Genomic DNA, 17,629 nt, shown 5'->3' with positions numbered 1-17,629 from the left:
CTCTTTAAATTGTAAATCTGGTTACCCATATCCAGGGGTTGGCGAGTGAATAATTTGAAATAGTCATACATAAATAAATAATAACTTCTAATAAAAACAACAGTAGTAACAACCGTAACAAAAGTACTGCATATACGCAAGCTACAAGGAGCAGAACTGCAGGCAGGAGGGCAGCACAGACTATGGGGTCTTTACACTTTGTTACAAACCAAAATAAACACTTTTATCCATGCATCAAATATTAACACAAGGTTCCTATAGGGTCCAGACAGCCAAGGAGTAGAAGCTGTTGCAGAACCAGGTAGAACCATTTTGGATGCTACAGTACTTTCTACCAGATAGAAGCAGAGGCAAAAAAGACTGTGGGAGCAGTCTGTTATTTGCAGATGCAACACTTTATAAAGATGCCTTTAATAGAGGGCAGAGGGGGGTGTCAATGATCTTTTCTGCTGTGTGCACTATCTTTTGTTGTTGGACCTTACACTCAGAAACACTTCCCATAGCAGACCATGATGCAGCTGGTTGGGGCACTCTCAATGGTGCCTCTGTAGAATGTGGTGTAAATAGGAGTGGGGCAAGGTGTATGGGGAGGGAACTAATGTCACCAGGAAGCATTCTGCTTTGCATTGCTTCCAGTGTATCCCTGCGTGAACAGAGGAAGAAAATTTCCATTTAGGTCACACTGTAGGTAACTGCTGCCAGCCTTTGCAATCCAGACCTCACAGGTGTACAGTTGACCACCTTCTCCACTTTTTCCCTTTGGCAGCTGAAGAGGGTAACTTGAGGTCTCTCTCTCACTCATTCCCCACATTAGTGCACAACTCTACTGCTTTACACTCCATAGTTCAAATCCTGCCCACTACGCCAATGTTTGTTATTGCGGAGGGGTCCAAGTGTGACCCTGTTCTCATTTTCAGGCTACTTATTACATAACCCTGATCATAGTGTCTCAAATCTTCATTTTAGCCCTCATATTTACACTTTATACTTTGTTACAAACCAAAATAAACACTTTTATCCATGCATCATATATTAACACAAGGTTCCTAAATGTGCTCAAAACAGAAACAGATTAATTAGTATGACAAATCATAATAAACACAATCTGGATGGAGAAGTCTAGACATCCAAAATGCCCAGATAACCATGTGGCTCTTAATCTTAGTAAATTGATAGGTTTTGGATCCTGTACCTCTGGATTTGATGGAGTGACTGAGACTTAATGAGTTTCTCCATTAGCCTAAATGTATGCTAGTCATGTACTACCTTGATGTACCTCTTCAGTCAATAAGGCATCTTGATGTATTTTACCAATCCTGTTTAGGCATGACTCAGCTAGCTCCCTTGGGTAGGTCAAAATTGATTTGAGTCTTTATATGTTTATATGATTGCATGTAGAGGTTAGTTTTTCTCTGAGTAGAATAACCATTGTCTATCGGACATGGTAGGTGGTGAGTAGACCACATTTCTTCGGTTCCCTTTGCTGTTGGGTTGTTCTAATCTAACATTATATTCTTAGTTAACAATAAAAAAATTATTCATAGTATCAGAAGGCTGCTTCCTCCTTTTAAGCAACCAATTAAAACTCATCCCTTAAAAATATTTTACATTCAATTATGAAAACTGCTAGATGATACAAATACACAGGAACAAAGTGAAGTAACATCAAAAAAAGTATTAACAAAGAAGGTTTCACAAAACAAATACTTTTTGCACATTCCTTAACTCTGTTCATTTCCCGTCATTCATGAGGCTAAAAATTGTAAAAGTTAGCTTTTTTTTTATTATTATTATTATTATTCAAGTACCATAAATTTACACCGGCTATTTCAGACTCAAGTAAATGAAATGTATGTTTTTATTTTATAATAGTAACAATAAGATCAGCTCACTACTCAAAATGGTAAATCTAGGAAGGGCCCGGAATCGAATCTGCAACCTCTTGATTATGAGTCAGCAGTTCTTACTTCTGCACCATCCAGGCGGTCGTGTCAGCATCATACCATAACCCAATTTCGTTTTTCTTCAGTTATATTCTTGAACTAGCAAAATACCCTTGCTTCACAGCGGCGAAGTACTACCCTAAAAGTTTTATTAAGAAGAAAATTAAACCTTTTTAAACTGAGGGAAAATATACCAATACTTATTTGTTAAGGATCTCTTTGTATACCACATTTTGAGTTCGGCCCTCCGGTTGTAATATGACCAAGCTGTGTGCTGAGCTTACTTTTAAGCATGCAATGTACAGTTGGCCATGTGAAAAGCAATCTTGTCTCAAATCTCACAGCTTGGATTGCTGCTGTAATAATCGGTTTGAGTTTCATGGTTTGTTTCAATTACGACAGTATTTGTAGGACTTGTGTTGAAGAGACATTCAGCATCTGTCAAGCATTGTAAGTATACAACCAGTTTCATCGATAACTTCACATCCAGCTTTTGAGAGTTTAAACATTCATAAACATCAAAGTGTCCACTACTGAAATCGTCACCTGTGAATCTAAGATGTTTAAGAGGCATTGGCGGTTGTCGAAAGGTGTAAAATATTTGGCCATTTTGGTACACTTGAAAGCGACAACCGAACAATTCAGCGGCAGCCATCAACTCACATGCAGATGCATAGGTGAAGGGCTTAAGCATTTCACTCTTCTAGTGCTCCTGTGTAGTATAATTATCTCCTGTACCGTCATCAGTCCACACCTTGAACCTGTCCCAGTCATTCAATACATAAGACACAATGTTCCTCCGGATATCAAGAGTGAGCCTGATATGGCCGTGCAATATGTACCAAAGAGAATGGAAAAGGTAGGTGCCATCTCCGGGCATGGAAACCACTCGGTAAGGGACAGTTGTTTGATCGATGGTGATCACCTCGATAGACATGTTAATGCGGGTACGGTTGGAATGGTAAAGGAAATGGGTATCTGAACAATGTACAGTAAGTCTAAAATACCTATACAATAACAGTTAGCGTTGGGAACCCTCGTACCAAATTTCTTGAAGATGAGCCGATAAGTAACAAAGACTGTTGAAAAGTTCAATATGGCGGCCGACAGTGGCATCATACCACCGAAATAAGTACCAAATTTCAGCCTTCTATCTACATGGGAAGTTGGAGAATTAGTGACATTGGAAAATTCAATATGGCGGCTGACAGTGGCGTCATACCACTGAAAAAAGTACGTACATTGGTTTCAGTTAGCACATGGAAGTCGCCTACCAAAGTTCGTGAAGATGGGGCCATGAATAAGAAAGTTCAACATGGCGAACGTTGTCAACCGTTATGACCGTTATGTTTAGAATTTCAAAATGAAACCTGCTTAACTTTTGTAAGTAAGCTGTAAGAAATGAGCCTGCCAAATATCAGCCTTCTACCTACACAGGAAGTTGAAGAATTAGTGACGTTGGAAAGTTCAATATGGCGGCTGACAGTGGCATCATACCACTGAAATAAGTATGTACATTGGTTTCGGTTAGCACAGGGAAGCCGCCTACCAAATTTCGTGAAGATGGGGCCATGAATAAGAAAGTTCAACATGGCGGACGTTGTTGACCGTTATGACCGTTACACGTAGAATTTCTAAATGAAACCTGCTTACCTTTTATAAGTAAGCTGTAAGGAATGAGCCGGCCAAATTTCAGCCTTCTACCTACACGGGAAGTTGGAGAATTAGTGACGTTTGGAAAATTTAATATGGCGGCCGACAGTGGCGTCATACCATCGAAATAAGTAAGTACATCGGTTTCGGTTAGCGCAGGGAAGCCGCCTACCAAATTTCGTGAAGATGGGGCCATAAATAAAGTTCAACATGGTGGACGTTGTTGACCGTTATCGACCGTTATGACCGTTACGTGTAGAATTTCAAAATGAAACCTGCTTAACACTAGAATTACCAGAGCCTACGAAAAAACTCGTAATTCCGTCCCACCTTAAATCGCTTCTTAAAATCGTTCACAGCTCTCCACCAGCGTCTTTTGTCATCTAAATGTGCTGATAAAAATCAGGCTGCAAGCAGCCGGCTATTCCATCCCCCCACCGACTTAGAACGTGCACAAACTTCTCCCAGCTCATGCCTTGATTGATTATCTGGGAATGAAGTGGAGTTTTAGAGTGGAAATAATAGATCATTATTTGGAATACACGCATTTCACGTGTGTTCCATTTCTACAGTAATCCGTGTAAACACATTTTTAAAACAGAAACGTTTTTCATATTGTAGTAGTAAATAACAAAATGTAAGCATAAACTATATAATGTATGAAGCCTGAAGTCCAAATATCAAACACTTTCACAAAAGGTACAAATATAACAGAACAAGTATGCTTTTATTCAAAAATATAACTGCAGAAAAAAGCCACCTTAGCATGCCATATTGACACATACTTTCTACAGCTGCCATGATAGTGTAATGGTATCAGCCGCTGACTAGTATCTGAAAGGTCATGAGTTCGATCCCGCATGGTTCACTTTTGAGAAGTAAACTGCTCTTATTCTTAATATTTTAGAATAAAAACATGCATTTGATTTCAGTGTGTAACAGCCAATGTAATTTATGATACTTGTAAAGGTTAGGTTTTTTTTTTAATTCACTTTTCATTCTCAGTCTCAGTCTTGTTCAGGATCCTTCCCTACCCGCCATCTGAGAATGCTCTTTTCACATAAAGATGCGCTGTAGCTCTGCAGCGTACTTGTGACTGCATTCTCGTACCAATGCTTGCGAACTGAAGTGCCTGCGTGCACTTTTCGTGGCATTACACGTCTATTTTTTTGAGCATGCCCGTGTCGCTCAAACACAGGAACATATGTTGGTGTACAAGAATAAAAAACATAGTGCACTTTTATTCTAGACTATAAGTGAAGAAAAAATAAAGCAAGTTACAGTAGGCGGTTGATACGACAGCTTGCGTGGTGCAATGCTAAGAACTGCTGATTTCTGATCCGTGCTATATAAAATCATCACATTCAAATATTAACAATTCCCACACACCCTTCCTACATTCACGACATGCGTACTTGTTGCAGTGTACACATCTCTGTGTGCTATGGTTCCTATTACACTGAATGAGCACCTGACACTGTACTTTTTTCCCTATTTAAATAACATTTGAGTATAGCGCGTCTCCAAATAAATTACATTCGAGTATAGCACGTCTCCAAATAAATCACATTCGAGTTATAGCGCGTCTTTATGTGAAAACAGCATTGTCAGATTGGGGGGTAGGGGATCGTGAACGCGACTGAGAGAATGGAACTGAATTTTTTAAAAAAAGCTAACCTTTACATTTATCATGCATTTACACTGGCTCTTACAGACTGACTGAAATCAAATGTATGTTTTTATTCTAAAATAGTTAACTACATGCAATATTATTTGAAAACGAACAGCGTCAGATCGGGTTTGAATACACGCTGCGACGCTGAACTCCCTGTCTATATAGTAATAACATTAATTTTATTATTATATAGGAGCTTCCCTGTCTGCTTATCATATAGTGCCTTTCCTTCCTACCTATCTATATATCTATCCCCTTAGCTGTTTTTTATATATCTACTAGCAAAATACCCGCGCTTCGCAGCGGAGAAGTAGTGTGTTAAAGAAGCAATGAAAAGAAAAGGAAACATTTTTAAAATAACGTAACCTGATTGTCAATGTAATTGTTTTGTCACTGTTGTGAGTGATGAGTGTTGTTGTCATATATATATGCGCTGCATTATGGGATCTGTAGTTTATTGTGTTACCAGCGCTTCATATACTCGGGCTCTAATAACAATAATACAGTATATAAAATGATCTCGGGCGGATATAATTACGCCGGGCGGATGTGGCCCGCCCTTGAGTTTGACACATATGGACTAAATAGAACTTGAAAAGATATGTTTTTCAAATGTGATCGCGCAATTCAGATAGAGTTGACGCGACTACAGCCTGCATGCCTCAATGAGTCATCCTCCCCTCGCTCTTACTTTTTTACCGTTCATCTAATGAATACACTGAGTATGGCTTTACCAAAACAATCATTGATGGCGAATAAAGTATCCATTATTCGAGTATGTAGAGCGGGATATATATATACATATATATACTGTATATATATATATATATATACCCGCGTATCGCAGCGGAGAAGTAGTGTGTTAAAAAGGTAGAAAAGAAAAGGGAACATTTTAAAAATAACGTAACATGACTGTCAATATACAGTATTTGTTTTGTGAGTGTTACTGAGTGTTGCTGTCATCAAGGATTTGATTATCATTATTTCTTTCAATCAGGTTCGTATTTGTAGGATGTGTTGTGTTCAAGTTACATTCCGTGTTTGTCAATCGTTGTAAAGATGACAGGTTTCATTCATCGATTTGTTTCTTACTGCATCAATAAACAGCTCGTCTTCTTCTTTATCTGAGACCTGACACACTGCATGCACGGGTTTTTTACACTGTCTTCCTTTAGCGGGACATTGACTTTTTCCACCGTGTGCTTTGTTTCCGCAGTAGCTGGATTTATGAATATGCTTATCAGGCGCTTCATATTTTTGCTGCCTTTTCAATTGTGTAATTCAGTTTTTGTTCAGCGCTCTTTCGAACTGTTGCTTTTTATCTGTGCACTGCGTCAGTTCACGTGAGCCGCTCAGTGTACATGTATCGAAGGTTCCCAGCTGTGCTGGTGCCATCTCGTGCTATGTCCGTGGCTGTATTTAATGTTACCTTAGTCCTGGCACTTAAAACTTTCTCTCGCAGTTTCGCTGAGTTTGTGTCAAACACCACCCTGACCATCTCATCTTCCTCTCCATAAGCACAGTCCTTCACCCGTGAATATTTACCCGTGGCAGTTTGCTATTGGATTGCCGCTGACGGACGGCCTTATATGGGCAGGCAATACATCACAAACGCCAGCGGCAGCCTGTCTATGAACTTAATTTAAAGTGTAGGTTTACATCGTGCTTTGTTTCCGAAGTAGCAACACTCATGAATATGGTTGTATATGTCACTTTCGTCGCTTCTTATTGTTTCGCTGCCTTCTCAATTATATAATGCATGTTTTCTTCAGCGCTTTTTTGAGCTCTTCCTGGTTTTCTATGTACTGCGTGATTACGTGGGAGGCGTGATGATGTCGCACGAAACTCCGCCCCCACGGCGTTGAAGCTCATCTCCATTACAGTAAATGGAGAAAAACTGCTTCCAGATATGACCATTACACGTAGAATTTCGATATAAAACCTGCCCAACTTTTGTAAGGAAGCTGTAAGGAATGAACCTGCCAAATTTCAGCCTTCCACCCACACGGGAAGTTGGAGAATTAGTGATGAGTCAGTGAGTGAGTGAGTGAGGGCTTTGCCTTTTATTAGTATAGATTATACAGTGCCTTTCCTGTTTATTTATATATCTAGTGCCTTCTCTGCCTGTCTGTCTGTCTGATTGCATATAGCGCTGAACTTACTGCTCTGTACTATTCTGTCCTCTGCTTGTCCTGGAGTACAAAAAAAACAGCACCATACAGCAACATGTGCGAACTGGCAAGATCGGGGAAAAAACACGCGGTCACTGATTACAAACCGCAAGATGAATGAAAGAGACAATATATGTAAAAACATCGCACTAATGCAATATTATTTGAAAACGAACAGCGTCAGAACGGGTTTGAATATGCGCCCGATCTGACGCTGTTCGTTTTCAAATAATATTGCATGTACTGTGCGTTGAAACTGCTGCACTGAATAAATTAAGTTCCATTCTCTCAGTCGCGTTCACGATCCCCCTTCCCAATCTGACAATGCTGTTCTCACATAAAGACGCGCTATAACTCGAATGTGATTTATTTGGAGACGCACTATACTCGAATGTGATTTATTTGGAGACGCGCTATACTCGAATGTTATTTATATAGGGAAGAAAGTACAGTGTCAGGTGCTCATTCAGTGTAATAGGAACCATAGCACAGAGAGATGTGTACACTGCAACAAGTACGCATGTCGTGAATGTAGGAAGGGTGTGTGGAATTGTTAATATTTGAATGTGATGATTTTATATAGCACGGATCGGAAATCAGCAGTTCTTAGCATTGCACCACGCAAGCTGTCGTATCAACCGCCTACTGTAACTTGCTTTATTTTTTCTTCACTTATAGTCTAGAATAAAAGTGCGCTATGTTTTTTATTCTTGTACACCAACATATGTTCCTGTGTTTGAGCGACACGGGCATGCTCAAAAAAATAGGCGTGTAATGTCACAAAAGTGCACGAGGCACTTCAGTTCAAAGCATTGGTACGAGAATGCAGTCACAAGTACGCTGCAGAGCTACAGCGCATCTTTATGTGAAAAGAGCATTCTCAGATGGGGGGTAGGGAAGGATCCTGAACACGACTGAGACAGAGAATGAAAAGTGAATAAAAAAAAAAAACCTAACCTTTACAAGTATCATAAATTACATTGGCTGTTACACACTGAAATCAAATGCATGTTTTTATTCTAAAATATTAAGAATAAGAGCAGTTTACTTCTCAAAAGTGAACCATGTGGGATCGAACTCATGACCTTTCAGATACTAGTCAGCGGCTGATACCATTACGCTATCATGGCAGCTGTAGAAAGTATGTGTCAATATGGCATGCTAAGGTGGCTTTTTCTGCAGTTATATTTTTGAATAAAAGCATACTTGTTCTGTTATATTTGTACCTTTTGTGAAAGTGTTTGATATTTGGACTTCAGGCTTCATACATTATATAGTTTATGCTTACATTTTGTTATTTACTACTACAATATAAAAAACGTTTCTGTTTTAAAAATGTGTTTACACGGATTACTGTAGAAACGGAACACACGTGAAATGCGTGTATTCCAAATAATGATCTATTATTTCCACTCTAAAACTCCACTTCACTTCCAGATAATCAATCAAGGCATGAGCTGGGAGAAGTTTGTGCACGTTCTAAGTCGGTGGGGGAATGGAATAGCCGGCTGCTTGCAGCCTGATTTTTATCAGCACATTTAGATGACAAAAGACGCTGGTGGAGAGCTGTGAACGATTTTAAGAAGCGATTTAAGGTGGGACGGAATTACGAGTTTTTTCGTAGGCTCTGGTAATTCTAGTGTTAACTTTTGTAAGTAAGTTGTAAGGAATAAGCCTGCCAAATTTCAGCCTTCTACCTACACGGGAAGTTGGAGAATTAGTGATGAGTCTGTGAGTCAGTCAGTCAGTGAGTGAGGGCTTTGCCTTTTATTAGTATAGATAAAAGTGCACTTGTTTTGTTATACAGTTCTTATAACTTTTGTGAAAGTGTATATTTGATATTTGAACTTCAGTCTTCACACATTATACACTTCACATCAGCATTTTGCCAATTATTAGTAGAACATGATAAAGTTTTTTGTTCTAGGTATGTGTTCAGCATTTCTTGCCTCACATTTCCCGTCATCCTACATTTACACAGATAGTTGTAGACTCAGAACTCACATGAAATGCATGTATTCCAAATGATGATATATTGTTTACCCTATACAACTCCAGGCACCTCACACCCAAATAATCACACTTGAGCTCTGAGAATTTGCGACGGACTCAGCTCCATCGGTTGGGGGAATAGCAGGCTGCTTGCTGCTTGTGTTGATCAACACATTTGCAACACAAAAGATACTGATGGAGAGGTGCAAAGAAATTTAAGGTAGCCTTTGATTGTGAGTTTTTTCGTAGGCTTCGGAGATTCTAAAAATATCTATCAGACCATTAGACATTGACTAGGCTTGGCCATAAGTGAAAAGTGATTTCTCAATGAGCAGACCAGATGCTTTATTTATGCCATCCCTTGATTAAGTAGATTTGTAAAATTAATGCCCCATTTCAAGATTTCTAGTTGGAGGGTACGTTAGACTTTTCAAGTGTAGCTGCTGATCTCGTTTCTGAGTCATGTTAGTTTACACAACTGAAAATCGCTTGGTATGTCAGATTTAGTGTCTTTTGCTGAACTTCTAGCACAGTCATGCTCACCCCTTTTGGTGAGAATCTATAATGTACTGTCTGATGGAACAGGATGCTGTACAAAGGGTTAACAGGTACAGCGAGTTCAGCCCAAATCTGTTCTCTATTTTCTTTTTTCCATTCTGTTGTGGTATGGAAAACATGGGACATCAGACAGATAAGCTTCCTATTGCGGCATTGTATTTATTGTACTTCCTGGTGAGCATTCATTGGTTGTCATCTATTATGCACATAGAGCCCACAACTAAAGACCAAATCAAACCTATGGGAACAAGCCATGGACTAGTTGAAGTAAGTCACTGAGCATGTCATATTACACATCTTGGCTTCACAGCAGCTTCAGACAACTGCCTCTGACTCTCTATAGTTGACTCTGACTCTAAATGAAGGCTATGACTGGAAATGTCGTCTAACGTGACATGGCCTTAAGTCACGTAGTTCTTTTCTTGCACTATAATGATGTCCTTAAGTAACCTGCTCACAGTACTGAATTGGCACCTTTTGCATCTGAAGACAACTCATTATGAGTGATGAAAAATCTAACCTCACTTTAACAGAAAAGCGTCTATTTGTTTGGAAAATATGTGAAAAATCTTTTATACATTGCACAAAATTATTGCTTTCTGCCCTATTTCAGTTTTGCCACCTTCCATTTTGAGCACTCTTCATATTATGTAACCTCTGTGTTTGGACGATTGGCTGTGACATTTTGTGGATGTTTATTTTGTTTTTTCCTTCCTTTCCCGAATGAGGCACATTACTTGGATTGTGAGGGAGTGTCAGTCATGGCACTACGGCCACGTGGAGCGATTCCCGAAGGGTGATCCGGCTCTTCATTGTTGAGGACCTAGGTGGCTGGACCAGACCAAGGGGGGCAGCCACATAATAACTGGCTGTGACAGATTGATTGTCATTGCCGGGGGATGGGACTGAACCATGTGTCTGCCTGGGAAGTTGCCAACCAGGATCCTGAGCGGTTCATCTTGTGTTGGGTGCAGCAATGCGCTGTACCAGTGCATGCTCCCTGACCTGACCTTCTTCAAAATTTAGCTTAAGTGTGAATATTGATCAAGTCCCAATATACTCTGTAAATTAACTTTGAGAGAGAAATACCAGCCAATTATCACAGAATGAAGGCCTCAGCACAGTTTTCACGTGAGCATTTTTTACATGAAGAATGAGTTTTACTTCATTATGTTAGTACAATAAAATACACTTTTTGTACAATGCATTTTCAGTGACAGTGATTCCATTATAATTGCTTACGTGAGGTGTATGAGAAGCTAAACATGCTTATTATTTTTTCTGGAAGGGGTGGCAGCAATGTTCCTTACCTCACTAACAAAAGTGAAATCATTAATTAAAAAAATGAATTGCAGAGATAGAAAGTAAAACTCGGCATGTTTTCTAGTTTAAATCAATGAAACCCATGGGAATGACACAAAGCTACAAAATTTGAAAAATGGGTAACATTTGAGATTAGGTTCTACCTATAATGCATCTGTTAGTCAAATTGTGTTATAACACCTTGATGATGGCTTCTTTTGGTTTTATGCATCAGTATAGTGGTTATTCAACAATGTGTCGTGTGGATTATTAAGATCTTATGATATGCTGGTAATTTTACTTTGGAATATGAGAGCTTCCGCTGGTCTTAATAAACATTAATAAGGACTCACAAGATATGCTGAGGTATGCAATTTTGAGAGACATCGTATCAATATTTAAGACACGAAAATGAAATTATGTTATTATTCCACAATGTATAATAATTGTCAATTGTATAATTTATTACTTCTATTATTATTATTATAAATTGCTCATTTAGGTGTGGCTGCCAGAGAAACAGCCCAGGCATTAAAGACTCTGGCCCAGGCAGCACGAGGAGTAGCTGCTTCAACTACGGACCCTCAGTCTTCTGCTGCAATGTTAGACTCTGCCCGTGATGTCATGGAAGGCTCTGCAGCTCTCATTCATGAAGCCAAGCAGGCTTTGGTGTTGCCAGGAGATGCAGAAAGTCAACAGAGATTAGCCCAGGTAAGTATTGGTTTAATACACAAGCATCAGGTGCTAAAATCTGGTTTAGAAAGGTCTGTTGTCCTACTTTTTGGTTTCTCAGAATCACACAAAGGAAATAAGCAAAAAAAATATTTGTTGATTCAACACTTTAATTTTTACGTCTGTTGTTTTAAGATTAGGTGTATAGTTTTAAATATCTAGGATCAGTGGCAGCCTGAGATGGAAAATTAGATGCCAAGATAACCCATAGAGTGCAGTGTTGATGGAACAACTGGAAGAAGGTACCAGGAGTATTGTGTGATCGAACAATTAAGACAAAGATTAAAGATAAGGTTTTTAAGAAGGTGTTAAGACCAGCAATGATGTATGGAGCTGAGACATGGGCAGTAAAGGGAGCACAAGAGCAGAAGAAGTTATATGTGGCAGAAATGAGAATGTTGAGATGGATGTGTGGAGTTACAAAAAAGGGCAGAATAAGGAATGAGACAATCAGAGGAACAAAAAAAGTGGGAGAGATATCTAAGAAAGTGCAGGAAAGTAGGTTGAAGTGGTATGGACATGTGATCAGGAGAGGCAATTAATGTGTGGGCAAAAGAGTGATGGAAATGGAAGTACAGGGGAAGAGAAAGAGAGGGAGGGCAAAATGGAGGTGGATGGATAAAGTAAAAGAAGATGTGAAGGAAAAGGGTTTGACTGGTTAGGAGGTGCAGGACTGAGTTGAACGGAGAACATTTATCAAGCACATCGACCCCACAGAGAAGGCAGAAGAAGTTATGAGTGAGCAGCATCTCTTATGTTATCATCCGCTAAGAACTTTCTTCATTTCCTTTGATACAATGGCAGGCTGTGTACACTCAGGTCAGGTTTAAACTATTCTTTGTGGTGCTTCCAAAATATATTTCCATGATCTCATTCCAGCAATGAGTCAAAATTGTAATTTCGCCAGAGGTGAAGGTAGCAAGTCTGTGCACATAATTCATTATTTTACCCAAAAATCTAATTCAGAGCATTCCTTGATATCTTTTTAGACCACAGTCTGTGGCTTAAGCAAATTTTTATCTAATAGTATTCTCTCAATTTGTGCTTTTTAGTAGTGATTTCTCAGTGACCCATCTCTCTCTTATTTTTATCCCACTGTCTACATTGCACTTTGTGTATTGTTCCGATAAAGGATTTTGTCATGTCCATGTTCACCAATCTTTCCTTTGCAGCCACAAAGATACATTTTTTAAGGCAAATGATTGGGCGATTACATTATTCCATTTTCCTGATTGAAGTAACCTGTCTCAGTATTTCAGAAACTGCTAATTTTTTCTTGATGAGCTGAACATACATTGCTTAGCTCAACAGCACAATCCAATTCTTTTTTAAAGTAACGAGTAACCTAACTCGATACTTATTTTACTGAAGTAAAAATACCTGAATTATTGTTATCCCAGCAGCGTTGGGTGTAAGGCAAGAAGCAAATGTACCAGTATGCCATTGCTTTGCAGGGTGCAATCGCACAGTTAAGCAGAGACGAGGGTGCTGTGTGCAATCCAGTAAAAGAAACCTATAAATAAAGCATCAGTTTAATTTAAAGCCATGTTGAAATAGTGTGATCGGATTCACAATGGCCGTTGATAATGTGTCATTTTTTTTTTTGTGAACATTTTATGACATTGGCACATTTTCCCAAAGGTGAACTCCATAAGTGAACATGCAAATGTAACCCGAGGTCTTTAAGAAACTTACTCACTTGATCCCAGTAGAAATGTTTGTGCATGCTGGATACAGTGTCCTACATCAGCCATAGCATACTCCCATTGCCTGGTGGGATTTGTACTTCCTGCCTCGGTTCAAATGGCTTATGATTTTATTTATGTAGATTATTATTCACTTATGACTGCAACGCTCCATTTTCAGCCGCCATTACTCCAGTGTCCTAATGGCACACTCTTATTTTATTATTCATTAATCATGTGTAAATGCTAATTGAATATTAGGGAAACCTTTGTAATTGTGGTAGGGATAGTGAAACCCACTTAATTCTGGGCTCAAAAATTGCCTCAATGAAACCGCTTTCTTGATAAATGTGTCAGTCAGTTGTTGTTTTGTGTAATAAAGGTTGTCCCATGTGACAGATTGCCAAGAAACTGAAGATTTCATACAAACATGTCCACAACTTTCTTGAGAGAATGTGGTCTAACTGGGATAGAAGCAGAAGCGGGAGGCTCTGATGCACAACTGTATTAAGAAACCTCAGGCTCAATTGTTAAGTCAAGGAGAGGGAAATTCCCTTCAGCTCAACTGGATGAGCTACCTCTTATGATGTGGAGGCTCGGGGTTTGTGGCCAGCCTCCCATGTGAGGTCGTGAAGCAGAGAAAAGCAGAACCTTGACTGATTTCTGGCCAGAGATGTAGATTTTCTATTTTCTGTAGTTTGCCATGGTGGCCTAGGCATATTTATACCTTTTCTTTGGTTACCAGCTGTTCAGTTTTTCCAGAGGTTTTAGGAACATAGGCTGCCTTCTGTTTTGCAGTAATAAGAGGCCTGACCTTCTTTCGTACTCTACATCAATAACTGACTGATCTGTGACTATATGTTAGTTCAAAGGGAAAATTTTAGCAATTGAGCCCCTAAACACATGCCATCTATTCATTCTTCAAATTTATTGCTATTATTCAAAACCCTGCATAACATGTTTGTTCTTTATAATAGCAATGAATTTATAATTCATGTGTTCCGATTTTGTTTAAATAGGATCAACTTACAGCATTAAGTGCTATTCTGTTTTTTTAGGTGGCTAAAGCAGTGTCCCACTCTCTGAACAACTGCGTTAACTGCCTCCCTGGGCAAAAGGATGTTGATATGGCCTTAAAAAGCATCGGGGAATCCAGCAAGAAACTCCTGGTGGACTCGGTGAGTATTTTTTTTTTTTTTTTTTAAGAAACTGTGCTTTTTGAAAAGTGCTTGGATTTTTACAAAGTATAAACCTAATAAAATGAAAAACATTTTTATACATAAGATTGGCTATTATCTTAAGGTTTTTGAAAAATCAAAGCTGTTTTTCATTACAGTGTAAAGCATCATGATGACCCTAACCGCCCATAACCCCCCCCAACCCCCCGTCCACCAAGGTTACTTTCCAAATGTTGGTTCTCACCGTCCAACATTTTGCTACCATTTAGATTTTTGAAATGATAAATGATAAAAGCTGAAATTTTAGCCATCCTTTTAAACAATGGTATAGATCTTAGTGTGACAAGATCTCTACATACTGCACCTTTATTTGTAGTAATGTTCATTGCACACACATGAATACACAGTTCAGGGAAATATAACCTCCTGTAGGAAAATAAAGTTTAACTGTACATAGTGAACAGGTTGTGGCAGGTCACAAATCTGCTTAATGACTTATTTTTATTCACGTATTATATACTGGAAAGAAAAGGTACAAAGTAGAGGAAAAAAAACAAGCAATAGTTCAGACCCACATCACCAATCAGCTTGCCCAAATTTCAATGGAATCCTGGAGTGTAGAAAACAATGGAAGAACATGTAGACTTCACACAGAAGGCACCCCAGCAACTCAGGCTCAAGTGCTTTGAGTTGACCGGGCCTCCATGCTGTCCATGTGCTGCTATAATATTCTTATAGCATTCCCTCTTTAAAGTTCTCTAGGCTTCTTGATAGTCATTCTTGTTTTCTGTAGCAGAGAATAGAAAGTTACTTCTCCTTCTGTCTAGTAGGGAGATATAATATTAGATGGCTGGGCTTGGAAAGACGAAGTCTGCAGAAGTTGCCATAACTGACTTTTATCCTGTGTCACTCTGCATGCACATGCTGGCTTGAATAGAGAGAACTAAACTGTTCTGAGTCCCAGTTAATCCCCTGCACTCATAAGCAGCAACCCTTTTATAGTTAACAACAGCAAAAAGAGAACTTCTTGTGCTTATTAGGCTAAAAGATCATTTTCTGCTAGCCCTGTCACAAAACCGACACAACATGTTCTGCAAACAAATGTCATATACTGTAATTCTTTCTTTCTGTAACAGCAGGTTGACACAGCAGCCACTTTCACATTCACCAGCTTAGGTTGTTGCTGACAACACAACACTGCCTGACTTGCTCAATAATAAACTTGCAAATTAGAATGCATGATATACTATACATAATCAAAACCGTATGCAAGAAAGAGAGAGACTGATCGATTTCACATGGCAGCGCAGTGATGAGCACTGGAGTGCGAGAGCATCCATCAGTGTGCTGGCGGGACCTGGCTGATGTATTTCCATAAGACATATGGAATTCATACACTTAAGAATTAATATTTTTCTGGATAAGATTTGTGTCTAGCTTGTTTGGCCACACATTCCTAGGACTGGTATGCAGGTGTTGTTTCTTTCTACTTACATTTTTTACTTGCCATGAGGATGTTTAGCCAGTTAGTTTTTTATTAACTGTGACAGAGATCAATTGGTTCAGTATGAATTCTTGTATGTCATTTTTCTTATTGCTTTTTCTTTCTGTATTGAGAATCCTGCAGTGCAATCACATTAAGCTTGACACCCATGCATTGCACTGAGGAGATAAAGCATCATCATATATCACATGGCTGGCCTCAGCTTGACATTTTATTTCTGACTTACTAGGTAACAGAAGCTATAATGGGTAATTCCTGAACTCTTACGTGGATCTCACATCTGCTTCAAATGTCTCCACTGAAGATAGTGTTTTACCTCCTTTTTCCATTTCCTTCACTTGGAGTTTAAGTAAATTACGCTTGCAACAGGCCAAACATACAGCTTAATTAACTGCAGGTAGAATTGTCTTATTGCTTACTCTTCTGTTTCAATTTCAGAACACCGAAACGTGCCTTTTAACACATGGACTGCTGGACCAATTATTAGCAGGACACTGCTGTATAGCTCTATACTGTACATATAATATACTAGGGAGGCAAGCCCCCCTGGCACCTTCAGTGCCCAGCCCCCAGTTGCAGCCAGAATATTAGTAAAATCTGTAAATGTACAAAACAAAAAGTATTATTCATTGGAGTGAAAATCACAAAATTCTATAAATATGTAAAAGAAAAATTAATTATTATTTAACTGAGTAAAATCATAAAATTAGAATAAAATATTTACTCTCTCACCGATTGGAGTTTTCCTGTTAAACTGAGGTCCACTATGCTTGATGAGTATTTATTAAAGACTAAATAAACAATCCATTCATTTTAACTGACAATCTTATAGATAAAAAAAAAAAAACTTTTTTAAAAAAATGACTAATTTAAATAACAGGAAAAATCATGTGAAAACTAAAGTGGTACGCAATGGGTCATTGTAACTGGACCTTTCTCTAACTAAATCACCTAAATACAAACATTGGTGTTATAAATAGATCATTTTTTTAATAGTTTGTTTCTGTGAAAGAAAGTTTACTTGATCAAAAATAAAAACCATGATTTTCTTGATATTAAAAACCACGACTTTCTTGATATTTTAGTTTAGTTTTTTTAAAATAAGCCGATTTTAACCTTGACAAAAAAGTGACATAAAATCATTGCACTTTTAGGCTTAGGATTTTACAGTATATATAGAGAGTAGATGATAAATAATTAACTTAATCAAAACTCTTAACAAATACAAAGAAATTA

At 38.5% G+C, this 17,629-nt stretch overlaps 1 protein-coding gene across 2 annotated transcripts in view; it reads left to right on the top strand.

The window, feature by feature from the left end:
* tln2b (talin 2b) overlaps positions 1–17,629 on the top strand; it is a 679,676-nt gene that overhangs the window by 511,350 nt on the left and 150,697 nt on the right. For both annotated transcript variants that reach the window (XM_039773443.1, XM_039773442.1), the window contains exons 29-30: positions 11,797–12,005; positions 14,770–14,889. In XM_039773443.1, coding sequence (XP_039629377.1) covers positions 11,797–12,005; positions 14,770–14,889 — 329 coding nt within the window. The remainder of the gene's footprint in view (positions 1–11,796; positions 12,006–14,769; positions 14,890–17,629) is intronic.

The sequence above is a fragment of the Polypterus senegalus genome, chromosome 12 (genome assembly GCF_016835505.1).
Source record: "Polypterus senegalus isolate Bchr_013 chromosome 12, ASM1683550v1, whole genome shotgun sequence".
In the NCBI taxonomy this organism is placed as follows: Eukaryota; Metazoa; Chordata; class Cladistia; order Polypteriformes; family Polypteridae; genus Polypterus; species Polypterus senegalus.
Note: the sequence above shows the minus strand (reverse complement) of the source record. Positions and strands in the feature narration are given on the sequence as shown.